This window comes from Dysidea avara, unplaced genomic scaffold (genome assembly GCF_963678975.1).
Source record: "Dysidea avara unplaced genomic scaffold, odDysAvar1.4 SCAFFOLD_262, whole genome shotgun sequence".
In the NCBI taxonomy this organism is placed as follows: Eukaryota; Metazoa; Porifera; class Demospongiae; order Dictyoceratida; family Dysideidae; genus Dysidea; species Dysidea avara.
The window spans coordinates 28,131-42,559 of NW_027078087.1; the positions used below are offsets into that span (position 1 = coordinate 28,131).

Here is a 14,429-nt window from a genome sequence, read left to right on the forward strand (position 1 = left end):
TGTAATCAGTAAAATGATGAGCTGTGGTGACTATGAAACACCATGTTTACAGGGGTGAGGGTATATAGTAACTGGATTACATCTAAATTATTCAAATAAAATTTCAAAAACTGTTGATTTAGGTACTAGCTACATGTTTTAAGTGTCAAACCAGTTATGATTTTTTACAGTTTTAACTTACTACACTTGACTACCAGCGTAACTGTAACACTAAACCCTAAAGTGTGTCTCATACCTGTTTAGTTACTGCTGCGTTATCGTACTGGTCTGATACTGGGTCGATTGACAACTACGTAGTACAGCCACGTCTCATTTACGTGAATTATTTTAATTGGCGCATACAAGCGTTACAAAATTCGCGATTTAAATATTTGCAAACAGTCGATTTGACTAAAATCGAGTCGGTTTATTTCAAAACCGAGTCGGTTCTAACCGAGGCTCTTTACTTGAAATCGAGTCGGTTCTAACTTAAAATCGACTTCAGAACCGAGTCGGTTTATTTTAGGATCGACTCGGTTTACAATCAAAACCGAGTCGATTTATTTTAGGACCGACTCGGTTTGCAATCAAACCGAGTCGATATTATCACCATTGCCAGTGCATAATTTTGAAACAAATGGCACACCATAGTTTACAAGCCATGTGTTTGGATTATCAGTCTACTGATGTAAAGTGCTCTTTAATAATCAAACTACGCCACTTTTTATACACTCACGTAAAGGTTGAAATTAATGGGTAACCCCAACCTGAATATCTTATAACTAAACAAGACTCACTCACATATGCAAGAGACCTCGGTGACTGAAACAAATGTTCCATAAACTGCTTCTGTCCACCTAACAGAGTAAACATGACCCAACAATAATACTAATGTAATAGGAAATGTTTCTACCTAAAAGTGAAATTTTCATCTACCAATGGTATGGCCCCCAAAAAGGCCATGGTGAAAAAAAGATGTGAAATCCAAGGTAGTGGCCAAGAAATGGCTGTGATGGTAAAAATTTTACACAGCAAAAATAGTGTTCCAATACTATCTATTCTAACCCCGTCTTTATTCAGTATTGGAACAACTATTTTAAAAAACTCCCTATAACGAGACTAAACAAACCTCAAATTTATAAACGACTCTAATGTTATTCACTATTGGGGGCTGTGATCTGTTTTTGTCTGAGCCAAGGTAGAATTTTTGGACTACTAGTTCCAATACCTAAACATAGACGGAATAAATACAGTCGGTATTTGTATATGAATTATGCTGTGTTAATAATGACAATTCAGGTGAATTTGGTGCTGCTTATCTATCAATGTAAGGGTATGATATTAGCTAGCTTGCAGTGTACGTCTCATTGCCTGCCCTAAAGAGTAAAGTCACTTCTTAAAACACATAAATGAAATACAAATTTATGAATGTACAAGAATAACCCCATGTACTTAAGCACTACATTTAGTCATAGATATACTATACACATAGGGATTGGAAACGGAACTCGCGCACTATAACATCCGTGTTTCGGTTTACGCCATAGTGTGGTTGCTAAGGACGATGATGACGAGCAGGTGTGTCCGTAGTTTATCTGTTTGTCGCTAACTTCACTTCAGGATGAAGCAGTTAAGTCTCCCAAGACAATAACAAAAGTTTGAAGAGTTTGCAAGAGCCGTATTTTGGCGAATTTTCAGTAGTGACACATTGGACGCTGGTGCATGATTTATCCAGTTTGTTTAGTGACTGATTTCAACGACCCGTGACCTTGTACTGAGTCGTATATTTGAAAGAACGGACTTTAGATGTATTCCATACCATACCATACTGTCCTGCAAGTGTGTCCACAACTAGCTAATAGAACACTTGGTCCACCAGGCCACATTCTTCAATTCCCAGTCCAGGTCATTCTATGATTTCGTAGATTTGCAGGAGGCCTGTATGGAAGCTTCAGTACTTACGTGGCATTATACTACAAAGTGGATAAACATGATTGATTGGTCCCAGTATGACTTCAGTTAATTACACAAGCCATTCACCATTGCTACAAAGTTGGCTAAAGGTAGCCGCACCAGTACAGCCAGACTGTGTTAAGTCGACAATCCCTCACACTAACTAACAAAGAAACCATACACTTTGAATATTTTAACTGTACAGTGTAATATGTGTACGTTGATTATGAATTACGTGTGCAATGTAGCTAGCTATAAGTGTTTATGTCACTTCTTTTGAAAGTACACTTACTGTTTAAACATAATTTGGTAGTGCATCTTGAGCTCTTGCTTGTTGGTCATCAGTACACTGTCATTTGGTGTTCTTTGATGGATGTCTAATCATGTGGCTTGGATGATTTCTTCAAAATTTTGTGTCTTATTAGAAGATTCTGTCTTTCATCCCCGTGCCATACAGCTTTGGTTTCAGAGCAATCCAACACACACTTTACCAGGGGCGGATCCAGGAGTTGGCAAGGGGAGGGGCACAAAGAAGCTAAGTTGTAAGTGAGCCAGATTCTCTAATTCAGTGTTGCATTTTTGAGGCAACAAATAATCACCTCTTACTAGTCTTAGTAGTGTTTCACTGTTGATTTTTGCCATTTTTGCTTTTTCAGATGGTTGTGAAGTCTTAAAAGTTGTTTTAAAGGCTCTGAATGTCTTAAACAAATACAACACGATAACTATTTTTAGAGGCGCTTAGTACGTACGAAGGTGCTTGGTGACGATTTCACAGGTAATTTGACTTTGGTTCGCTTTGATTTCAGGTAAATTTGTAACAACTGCTAGTAAAATGTACATATTTTCATGAGTTTCTTGGCCCGACAAAGTTTAGTAGTTATTTTAATCAGAAGTATGACTGCCAGTGGCTCCTCCACAAATTTTTTTTTTTTGGGGGGGGGGGGCATTTGCCCCAAATGCCCCATCCTGGATCCGCCATTGTTTACACTGGTAGTAGTTGATGGTATGGTAAACTGATATCTAGCATTGGTCATGGGCCTACTAAAAGTCCACAAGTGTAAAGTGGTAAGCAGTAATTTTATACAATATGACAGCTACCTAAGCTGCTTCCCAACACAGAGAATCTGTGAAAAGTCTACAAAAATGAGACGGTGTGGCCATAACGTAATTCGCTTACCTCTTGACATACTGGTGGCTTGTTTATTACGAACAACAGCCTCTTGTGGTTGCACACGCATTCCTGTTATTGTGTACAAGGCTAGGTTAACCAATTCGTCAAGTTAAAAGTCGATAAATTGCTAATAGTTGGCAAATAAAGCCATTAGAAATAATATCGCGCTCGTAACTACGGACAGTATCTATGGCGACTAACTAGCGCAAGCGAAACATGGATGATTTTTCGAGCTCGTTACGTCACATTGGGAATTTGTACAGATACGTCACGTGAGTTACTTCCGTTTCCAATCCCGTTGTAAAGTTTAGTATATCTATGATTTAGTCAACAAATCTTTGATCTTATTATAAATTGCAACATGAGAGGCATAACACTTAACTACTCACTCAAACAGTTGTTGTTGTAGGTCTTGATTGATTCTAATACTCTTGTCACATCATCAACAGCTAAATGTGGCTAAAGATGATTAGTTTACACATCGACACATACTGCTTACGTTTAAAGCTCATCAAGTAAATGCACTGTATGTGTATGTATCTCCTAGACTGCATGGTTACCGAAGTTGAGGTGTCTTCTGCAGTATATACTTGGAGCAGCCACACACCCTCATAGTGGCATTCAAAAATGTGCCTACATCAACATATAGTCAAATTGACTTTATTGTAGCAATGGGTGAGTCTACCTTAAAAGTACAGTGCAGGGTAGGTATGATAGAAGCCGCAGAACCCTGAAACATTTAGATGGACACAAGCCACTTACATCACAGTAGTGTGTGTGTGTGTGTGTGTGTGTGTGTGTGTGTATGTGCGTGTGTGGAATATCTAAGTTTTTACACTATTCAAATCAAACTCATGTCAATGACTAAGTTTTCCATGGTGATTACTATAATTAAAACATACTGCACTATACACACTTATTAGATAATAAAACTACAAGATGGTGTCCTTATCATCATCACATAATGAAACACAAACAAAGAAACAGAGTAAAGTTTGTGTAACTGTTAGTCCATCAAGACAGTTTATTATGCAACATAAAGGTACATACGTACGTGTACATTCTACAAGTTGGGCAACCAAAATGCTAAGATATCCCCACAGGAAGGCTTTACCATCTGTCGTGTTGGGGGTGATACGGTTCGCTCCTGGTAGCAACTGCTCGTGATTGATCGACCACGCACGGATCCCACTACTAACATCCTAATTAAAGCCTTCAAAAACGCATGCGACAGTACACGTGATACAGCATTACATAATACATTACAAACAATAACAGTTAGTCAATTCTCGACATCCTCCGGGGCCAGGCGAAGTACATTTTCCCACTCAGAGATTCTCTCCAGTGCCCTTGTTGCAGCTCTTCTAGATGGTCTGCCGGTTGAAGGCATCTCAGCTGTTGCTTCTTGAGTAGTTTCATTACAATCAGATCTTGACTGAGGAATTCGAAATTGTTCAGCATCACTACTTGAAATCTCCAATGGATATAATTTCACAATGGGTCTAGTTGTCTTGTAATTGCTCATTCTAATGTGAGCAGCTCGAACAAGGCCATCGTTCCCTTCAATGAGGTCTTCCACAACTGCGAGCCTCCAGTGAAGCCTGGATTTGTCATCATGCACAATTACTATGTCTCCCTTCTTGATAACTCTTTCATTACTTCCTGATGCCTTATGAAATTCTCGCAATGAAGTTAGATATTCACACTTCCATCTTTGCCAGAACTGTTGAATCAGCCTTGTTTGTCTGTTAACTGATCGTCTGAGTGTAGTATCATTCACTGCAAAGTCAGGATCACTTAAGTCAACTGGGTCATCAAGTGGACATGGAAATTGCCGTATCCTTCTACCATAAAGCAGATGGGATGGCGTGAGTGGCTCTGGGTCAGTTACATCTGACGATATGTAAGTAAGTGGCCTATCATTCAGCATGGCTTCTATCTCTGTGATAACAGTTTCAAGCTGCTTTAAGGTGACAAATGTTCTGCCAAGTGTCTTCTTCACCGCCTGCTTGGTTAATCCAATGATACGTTCCCAGAATCCTCCGTACCATGGGGCACGCTTGGGAATGAAATGCCAGGTGACATTCTGGGATTCTAGAGCTTCCTTCAATGCTTCTGAACTAAACATCCTCTGTAATTCCTCCGCCGCCGCCAAGTACGTGGAGGCATTGTCAGATATCATCTTCTTTGGTAATGATTTGCGACTGCAGAATCGACGAAATGCCAACAGAAATGTCTCTACTGTGAGGTCAGTCACAACTTCTAAATGTACTGCTCTTGTAATCGCACATGAGAATAAACAGATGTACACTTTCATCTCCTCTTGCTCCTTAACATACAGTGCCCCAGTGAAATCGACTCCAGTAACTGTAAATGGTGGAGCTTCCATGACACGAATCTTAGGCAGTGGTGGTGGATCTGGTGACTTGAATGGTTTCCCTACTAATTTCTTACATGGCACACATCGTCTTAACACACTCTTAACGCATTGTCTAATACACGGAATCCAGTATACCTGACGGAGTGCAGTGACTGTAATGTTTACTCCTCCATGATGAAGTTTCTCATGTGTATCAGTAACAATCATCCTAGTCACTGTATGCTTGCTGGGGAGAAGGTAAGGAAATTTGCTGACATCAGTGGTTGGTGCATTATGTATTCTTCCTCCACAACATATGAGTTTCTTATCATCAAGGAACAGACGAAGTTGCTTCACTAATGGAGGACACTTGGATGTTTTCTTACACAAGAAGGCAAACTCTTCTGAATAAACTGAGTGTTGAACTCCAGTGATTAGTTCTCTACGAGCCTCAGATAGTTCTGTGTTGGTAAGAGGTCCAGATTGTAAAGGTGTCTGTTTCTGAAGATTGTGTAAAAACCGGTAGACATAAGCAGTTACAGCTGTCAAACGGTAAAGATTGCTGTAGCGTGATGGATCAACAATTGTAAGTATGTCTGTTCGACTCTGCTTGAGGGTTGTACTTACCACAGGTGTGGATTGTTCTGTAATTTGCACATCTAAGATACTGGTTGGTGTCCATTGTGGCCACTTAGTTCTATCCAATAGCCAGTTGGGGCCATGAATCCATAACTGAGAGGAACGTAGCTGTTCAGTAGATATGCCTCTCAGTAGATATGCCTAGTGTTAGTAGGTCAGCAGGATTGTCGCCTGAGGGTGTGAATGACCACTTCTTTGATGGAAAATCCTTAACTATTTCTGCTACTCTTGGCTTGACAAAGGAATTTGATTGGCCTCTATGGTGAATCCAATGTAGCACTATTTGGCTATCTGTCCAGAGATGGACTGGAATTGGCTGAAAGTAAGTTGACAGAGATGATTGTACAAATTTTGCTACTCTAGTGGCAGTAACAGCAGCCATTAGCTCCAGTTTAGGTAGCATCAATGCTTTGATTGGAGCGACTCAACTTTTGGACATGATGAAAGAGAGGTTGTCCTTGCTATGTAGATAAACAATCGCACCATATGCTTTAGTGCTAGCATCTGCAAATACATAGATATGGTCAATCTTTCTATCTGGCAGACTGGGGAAGTATGCTCTTGGAAAAGTCAGGGTGGGAAGAGCAAGAATGTCACCTCGTATGTTCAGCCATCTGTCGGTAATGTTGTCGTCAAGTGGGGTGTCCCATGTGCATTTCTTTTGCCACATTTCTTGAAGTAAAATCTTAGCACGGATAGTGACTGGAGTGGCCCAACCTAAAGGATCGTAAAGCTGCGAGGAATCTTGCAAAATATTTCGTTTTGACACTATGTTGCTTGGTGGTAATGGCTTGGGAACTAGTGACAGGGTGTCAGTCAAGGTATTCCAGAGAAGACCTAGCACATGTACAGTTGTGTTGCTATCAATGGACTTGTCGGCAGTGGCAGTCTGTTGCAAAGTTGTGCTGTTAGTAGCCCATGATCAAAGGTTAAAATTTGCTTGGCTCATGATATGTCTTGCTTGTGAATAATACTGAAATAATTGAGTGTCTGTGTCACATCCAGATATGATGTTGTCAACATAGATGTTCCTTCGGATGTCTTCTGAGATCGGTGACTGGTACTTACGCAAGTGTAAGTCAATCGTTGCATGCAGCATAAATGGTGAGCTGGCAGTACCAAAGGGAACAGAAGTAAAACGGAAAACTTGAAGAGTGCTGTCAGGGTTTTCTGGTTGGATAGGCCACAGAAAACGTGTGAAGTCTCTATCTGATTGATCTAATCTCACATGGAGGAATGCCTTCTCTATGTCGGTGGACAACGCATAGTTGTGCAGGCGGAAGCGTAACAAAATAGCACACAAATCATTCAAGAATGGTGGTCCAACTTGTAGACAATCATTTAAACTGGCAGCATATGAGTTTTCACGGCAACTACAGTCGTAAACAATCCTGATGGGTGTTGTCAGGGAATCCTTTTTGACTGGGTGATGGGATAGATAGTGAACAGGTGTAGTAAAGGTATTGTCGACACGTTCAATGAATCCACGACGTTCTTGCTCTTGAATGATGTTGTGATACAGATTGAGCAATTCAGGAGTTAGCATCAGTTTGGTGAGAAGAGTCTTAGTTCTACGTTGACAGATGTTGAAGTTTGATGGCAAATAAGGTTTGTCATCCTTCCACGGGAACTTAGCACAGTATGTACCATTTGGTAATTGGGAAATGCTAGAAGCTTGGTACGTATTGAGGAATGAAGAACTGGATTGTTGAGGACATGTTCCAATGGCTTCTACTGACCACAGTTGTTCTAAGTTGGGTTCCTGATTGTGATCTGCGATGGTCGTCAGCTGTAACAATATTGAAGTTGATAATTGAGTGGCAACTTGTGGCATTGGGCCAGAGAGTAGGTATCCCAGTTTAGACTGCTGGGCAGTGGGACCATCTCCTCGGATAATCCGATCTTGTACAAATGACCAGTAATGATCAGTGCCAATGAAGATAGAGATGGTGAATTCTTTATTGATAGTAATAGGAGTCGCAAGTTTCAAACCTTTCAAATGTGGTAAAGTGTTCAAAGCTAGATGATAAGAGTTGGAAATAGGTGTAGCAATTGTCGGTACAATTAAAACTGAAATTGGTATAAGTTCACCCACTAGTGTTTCTACCTGGACAGTGGCAACATCAAGAGTTTGAAGGGATTGTGATTCTGCTCCAAAGGATGATAAAGCTACTTGCGTACTAGAGGTTGGCTTGACTTGTAGTTCAGTGGCTAATTGTACGGACATAAAGGAGCGCTGGGCTCCCTCATCAAATAGAATATTGGCATTCATTCTCATGTGACCATTAACAACTGGGGCTACAGCAGTCTTCAACAAACATATAGGGGAAACCTTTGGAGTGTTATGTGAAGCCGGAATTACAAATGATGATACTGGAGTAGCACTAGGTACAGACATAGCAGGTTGAAGTTGTGTGGTTGTTGGCTGTGTACTCTGAGGATTGCTCATTGGTACAGTAGTAGTATGATCTTGACCTCCATTGCACAGGCTTGTGTGGTGTTTGCGTTTACAATGCCGACATCGAAACCTTGAGGTGCATTGAGACACCTTATGTCTGGCCAAACAGTTATAGCATAGATGGTTTTGCTTTACAATCTCTAGACGTCTCTGCTGGTCAGTTATGACAGTACATTGGTGTGTGGCATGAGGCCCTTTACAGAAAATACATGATGGTGGCCCTTTATCTTGTTTTTTGTGAATATGATTGGGTTTAGAGCCAATTAGGAATGCAGCTGTAGATTGGGATGAACCCAAAGGTGAATTGTGGGTCCCACACTCTAATATCCGAATCTCTTTAAGGACAGCTGACATTAACTGAGGTAATGACCATTCTGGGGTGGTCTTCGATCTAGCTATGTTCAATTTGACCTCTTTAGGAAGCTTTTCACGAATAACAGTGACTAGTAGGTCTCCATATGTCTCTCCAGATTTCCCAAGGGAAGATAAGCCACGAGTATGACTTTCCACAGTGTCGTGAAAGTTGCGTAAACTGTGTAGTGAGTTTGTGGGCCTTGGCAGTTCCAACAGAGCTCGCATGTGTGTATCAATTAACTGTTCAGTTTGGCCAAAACGTTCTTGTAGAATAGCCACTGCATGTAGGTAATTGTGATCACTGAGAGGAAACCCTGCAATAACCTTAGCTGCATCCCCTTGCAGTTGGGCCTTCAAATAATTGAATTTCTGCACACCACTTAGATTGGGATTGGAGTGGATGGCAGCTCGGAAGGAATCCCAAAAAGTTAGCCATTCTAAGGGGTGTCCAGAAAACATCGGTAGAGTTAACTTAGGTAACCTGCTCGCAGCAAACTGCGGAGTATGATTGGGAACTTCTGGTGCGGTAGTCAGGGGTTCAATACTTCTAGTACTCACTATGGGGAGTCTGCTGGAGGGTTGACTAGTGTCCAGGTTGAGATGAGACAATGTCGGTAAAGCTAACGGTATAGAATATAAGGGAGCTAGTGGATGGGGGCTAACTGCTTCAGTGCTTCTTGGAATTAATGGAGGAGGCCCCAAACTGTGGACATAGCTCACTGATGGGTAAGAAATTGATGGAACAGAAACTGAGGTTGAATTGAGCATTGAAAATGTAAGTGTTGAAGAGATGTTACTGGTTGGAGGGCTACCACACACTTTTGGTAATTCAATATCAACATTTGAAACTGATTGGTTATCAACACTTGTGACTGAAGATTCATTAACAACATTACTGTCATTGATTGGGAGCTAGCTACACTACTCACAATGTCCTGGTGTGATTCCTGGGTTGCATCATTGTCATCTTCAATTGTCTCTTGTTGGGATGATGGTGTAGCAGGACGAGGCTGCTTTGACAAAAGCTCCACTTGCTTCTTCAGCTTATTGATGTTCTCAATAATAAGATCTTGCCCCTCCTCAGAGTCCATGATTGCCTCTTCTAGCTCGCCTGGATCCTGAATCAGTTCTGCGATCTGTTCATCCAGTTTGGTAATCTGTTCATGCTTCTTTTCTAGTTGCGAGACGGCAGTGGTAAGGTAGGTAAGGGCTAGTTCATCGATCTCCTTGTCGAGGGTTTCATCTACCTTGTTGAGGATTCGCGTGACGTGCGAACGATACGCTCTACGAGAAGTCTGTAGGCGAGTCAGCTGCTCCATCGCTGGTAGTGCACTGAAAAAAAATGCAACGGCAAACAACTGTTTATGTTCCGTTAGTGCTTGCCTCTCCGGGTACCGTTCAGAGTAGAACTAAGGTAAATGCGGGTATTTCCGGACAGCGCACAATTCCGGACACTTCGTGTATAGTACCCAAGAATGAATCAACTAGAACAAACTTTTCGATTTTTATAATCCCTATAAGAATGGCTATTCACAGCAGAAATTTCAAGGCAATCCGTTGTTTTGTTCCTCGGCTAGCTTGATAAAGGTACCAAAGTGTCCGGAATTGTACGCTGTCCGGAAATACCCGCATTTACCTTACAGCTTGCCACGGTACCACAGCGTTTACGCCTGGGGTTGCGAAGTTTCAGCGGCTACAAGGTGAAAATCCTGGTCACAGCACCAAAATGTCGTGTCGGGGGTGATACGGTTCGCTCCTGGTAGCAACTGCTCGTGATTGATCGACCACGCACGGATCCCACTACTAACATCCTAATTAAAGCCTTCAAAAATGCATGCGACAGTACACGTGATACAGCATTACATAATACATTACAAACAATAACAGTTAGTCAATTCTCGACACCATCTCTTACTGATGACTGAATGGACACTCAAACTTTTGGAAAATTGCTTCCCCAGTTTATCGCCAAATCCTTATAGTGGACCAGTGTAAATAGTCCAAGTAAATATGGCTGATGGCTGAAACTGGGACCTTTTCATTACCGTTTGTACGCCAATCACTTGGCTATACACAGGATGTACTACCTCCACTCTCCACACAAACACATATATACTGTATTGACAACAACCTGAACACCAAAAATTAGTCATTTAGCAATCAAGTACGTGTACAAGATCATAGCTACCTACCAGTGAAACACTAAGCACATGTGCACTACTTAGGTGCTCTCCTAGGACATTGGCTAATCTGATAATTAGTAAAACCAAGTAAACCTTTTATCAGTTAGTTCATCACTATCATGTAGTATGTAGGATATTAGACTAGTCTACACTGTATGTAGGTGTAAAGTGTGGACAGGAATAGTACTTCATAAAAGGTGCTCCCAAAGTAACTATTGACTTATTACGTGTTTATCTACTATCTGGAAGCTTTTCTCATTGACAAGTATTATGAGTAATATGATCCACTTCACCTTCAAACTCCTGGTTTACTTTGTTCTGAGCAAAAAGGCTGTACTCAAGAAAGTAAAGGAACAAAGGATTAGTGGCAACACACACACACAGAGCAAACTCTTAGGCAGTTACATGAAACACAGCTATTCACTTAACAAACCAGCACTGTGCAGGTAAATCCTCCTAAGCAGAACTAGCTAGTAGGGACTTTCTAAGTCTCATGGAGAGAGGTCATGGAACCTGAAGTTCCATAATGACCCCAAGCAGTGGTGATTCTAGGCCTGACCTACAGGGGGACAGCATGACTATTGTTGTATGGTAAAAATACATTGAAAATTTCTCTGACTATCAAGATTACTGCATGATAATTGCTGATTTCGATTATTAATAGTCAGTGAAAAGTACATGTTTCGATTATTATTAAAAAAAATCATGATTATCATGACATATGAATAATTTGATAATTGCCTATCCCTACCATAAACATTAGATGTGTTAATGAAGTGTTAGATAATTCTATGATTCAGAACCTCTTCAACCCTCCCCTCCCAACTTCCACTAGATTTGTTACATTAACAGTGTGTAACTGTGTTTGCACATGTGCACAAAAACATACACTGCACATGCATGCATGCACTGCACACACACACACATGATCCTGCCTCAAGCAGATTTCCATAAAGTACGTAATATGCATACCCCCTAACTTTCATTATGAGATATTCTACTAACAAACTAAATTAGTAAACATATTATTTATAAGCTTTTGGTGAAACTGTCCATGTAGGAGGGGGTGTGACATACCCATTATCCCACTCAGCACATTGATAACATACCAGTCCGCACATTAAGTAACATACTATGCAAACATGTGTTTGTATATACATGCCAAAAGGAATCATCCATGCACGTCCAAATTTCCAATTTTGACCCTGGCTTTACATATTTTTGAAAATTCAGTATTTGAGTTGAAATTTGGTCAGTAGAGAGCAACAACATAGCAGCTTAGTAGATGAAGAAAATTTTAGGGTTGCATCTTTCATGAAATCTAAGTTTAACTTACTGTTCACAAAATTGGTTGTGTGTTGAATACCCTTTTTGCAAATCTAGTTACTTTCATAGTTGTAATAATTATATCACCATACGTATGTGCCAGTCACAAGGGTATGGCACACAGCTGGCATGTGGAAGTAATAAAAATCAATTGTCAAGGCCATTTAATTTGTGCCAAGCTAACAGTCAAAAGACAAAATTTGAAACTCGTAAGGTATCTTTGCTAAATCACAGGTCACACTCTGTAAAAGTTGTAAGACATTTTTGACCAGTCATCATTTTGACTGTTATCGCAGAACTACCCACAATGCACACATATATGACAGCTTCTATATTGACAGCTAGCTAGCTAGCCTACACTTGTCCAAGTTCACAACCATATAAAATTAGTTGTCAGACTAGCCATAGTCAAGGCTGTATCATGAGTGTTGATTTTTTGTGATTGGGTGAAGCTAGGTCTTGTGGTTGGTAGAGTTGACACTGCTAATGCACACAATTCTATATGTAGTAGTGGTACACTGTGTATATGAATCTGCGGAGTAACCAAATTAGTCTTGCCACTTGTGGGATATCTCAGTATCCTATATAAATATATATTTCAGGATAGTACGTATAAGGCAATTAATTTGAAAGATCAAGGTGAAAGGACATAATTAAACTTATGGTACATTATCTCAGGTTGGGTGTTTTTCATGCCATTTTCAAAACAAGTAACATTTGTAAATTAAGCTTTTTGTTGAGGTTATTTCTGCTGATTGTGCATGCTGACAATTTTAAACATTCAGCACCCATAACATAAGACATGTAGTGGACTTGAGTTCTGAGATATTGAGCCATTAACTTTTTTGATAGTTGCAGCTAGACATATGAGGCTATCTACAGTGTTTTTGAAGAGATGGGAGGAGGGGACTTTCCACCTTAAACTTGTAGACTACCCCCTAAAACTGTGACAACTACACTGTTAAAAATAGCACACAAAATGCTCTTGGAAGTCACCAGCACCCTAATAATGCCCTCAGATTGGTCTCGTATTACGAAAACCGGCAAAAAAAATCTAGGATACTTGACCAGACACTATAGTTCGCCTTGGAGTGGCATTACAGATCCCTTCTATATCACGCACCTTGCATGGTTTCTTACTACAGGTGTATATCATACACATGCAACTACGAGAGGGAATGACTTACTCTAAAAGCTCTCCTTCCAGTCGACCTCATAATGCACCTATATATCAATGTATTGCCCCACCCCCCCATCGGGCGTAAGTGGGGCTTTACAGGGGGAATTGACACGAAACTGCTGCCCCACTATGGGGCATTAGACGATCGTTCAGTAAGCACCCAAATATTTTTTTGTTGTAACTTCCTTCGCTATGTCAAATCCCGAGTAAATCCCACGTTGCAACTGGGGCAACCGGTGGGGATTTGACACGATAGGTTTGCCCTACTATAGGGCATTTGACATTCGGCTGTGTCAAATCCCCACTATAGCCCCATATATGCCCGAGGGGGGTAGTGGGGCAATAAATTGATAGGTGCATAAGTCATAAGCTGACTAGGGCCGGGGTATTCTGCCTTCACCCCTAAGGCACGAATGGGGCGTAGAAATCTTCGTGGTAACCATGGAACAGCACAAAAGTCTTCATCCATACATCCTTTCATTGTATCGTGTACGTGACCCACCTCCTCGCGATCGCCTCTGCTTCACTGCGCTTACATCTTAGTCCGTACCATGGTACACAGGCAATACCTGTAATAATTTTCTAATAACTCGTACTTATTACCTGTTAACCGAAATGCGAACCGGGTGCTGGATTCTGGACCAGACCCTTTTTCGGAGTAGGCGCTAATCTCTAATCGATAAGCGCCGTGACGGAGAAAAAGTGATCTGGCCACGCGAGACTAACACGAATGCACTGTACCACAGCTCTGGTGCACCTCGGAATGCCTTTTTTTCTAGTAAAACGGTTCTGCAAATTTATCGAGAATTTTTATCCCAGTGATTTTA

At 40.9% G+C, this 14,429-nt stretch overlaps 2 protein-coding genes across 2 annotated transcripts; both read right to left on the reverse strand.

Annotated features, from left to right (window-relative positions):
- Positions 1–3,449: 3,449 nt before the first annotated feature.
- On the reverse strand, positions 3,450–7,008 carry LOC136246193 (uncharacterized). The gene is made up of 2 exons (XM_066037631.1): positions 3,603–7,008; positions 3,450–3,552 (listed from the first exon to the last, which is right to left on the reverse strand). Exon 1 carries the CDS (start codon positions 5,688–5,690, stop codon positions 4,386–4,388), a length of 1,305 nt encoding a protein of 434 aa, XP_065893703.1. The 5' UTR covers positions 5,691–7,008; the 3' UTR covers positions 3,450–3,552; positions 3,603–4,385.
- On the reverse strand, positions 6,214–10,232 carry LOC136246188 (uncharacterized). The gene is made up of 4 exons (XM_066037630.1): positions 9,839–10,232; positions 7,076–9,785; positions 6,585–7,006; positions 6,214–6,509 (listed from the first exon to the last, which is right to left on the reverse strand). The coding sequence occupies exons 1-4, from the start codon at positions 10,230–10,232 to the stop codon at positions 6,214–6,216; spliced, it is 3,822 nt and encodes a 1,273-aa protein (XP_065893702.1).
- Between the last annotated feature and the right edge of the window lie 4,197 nt (positions 10,233–14,429).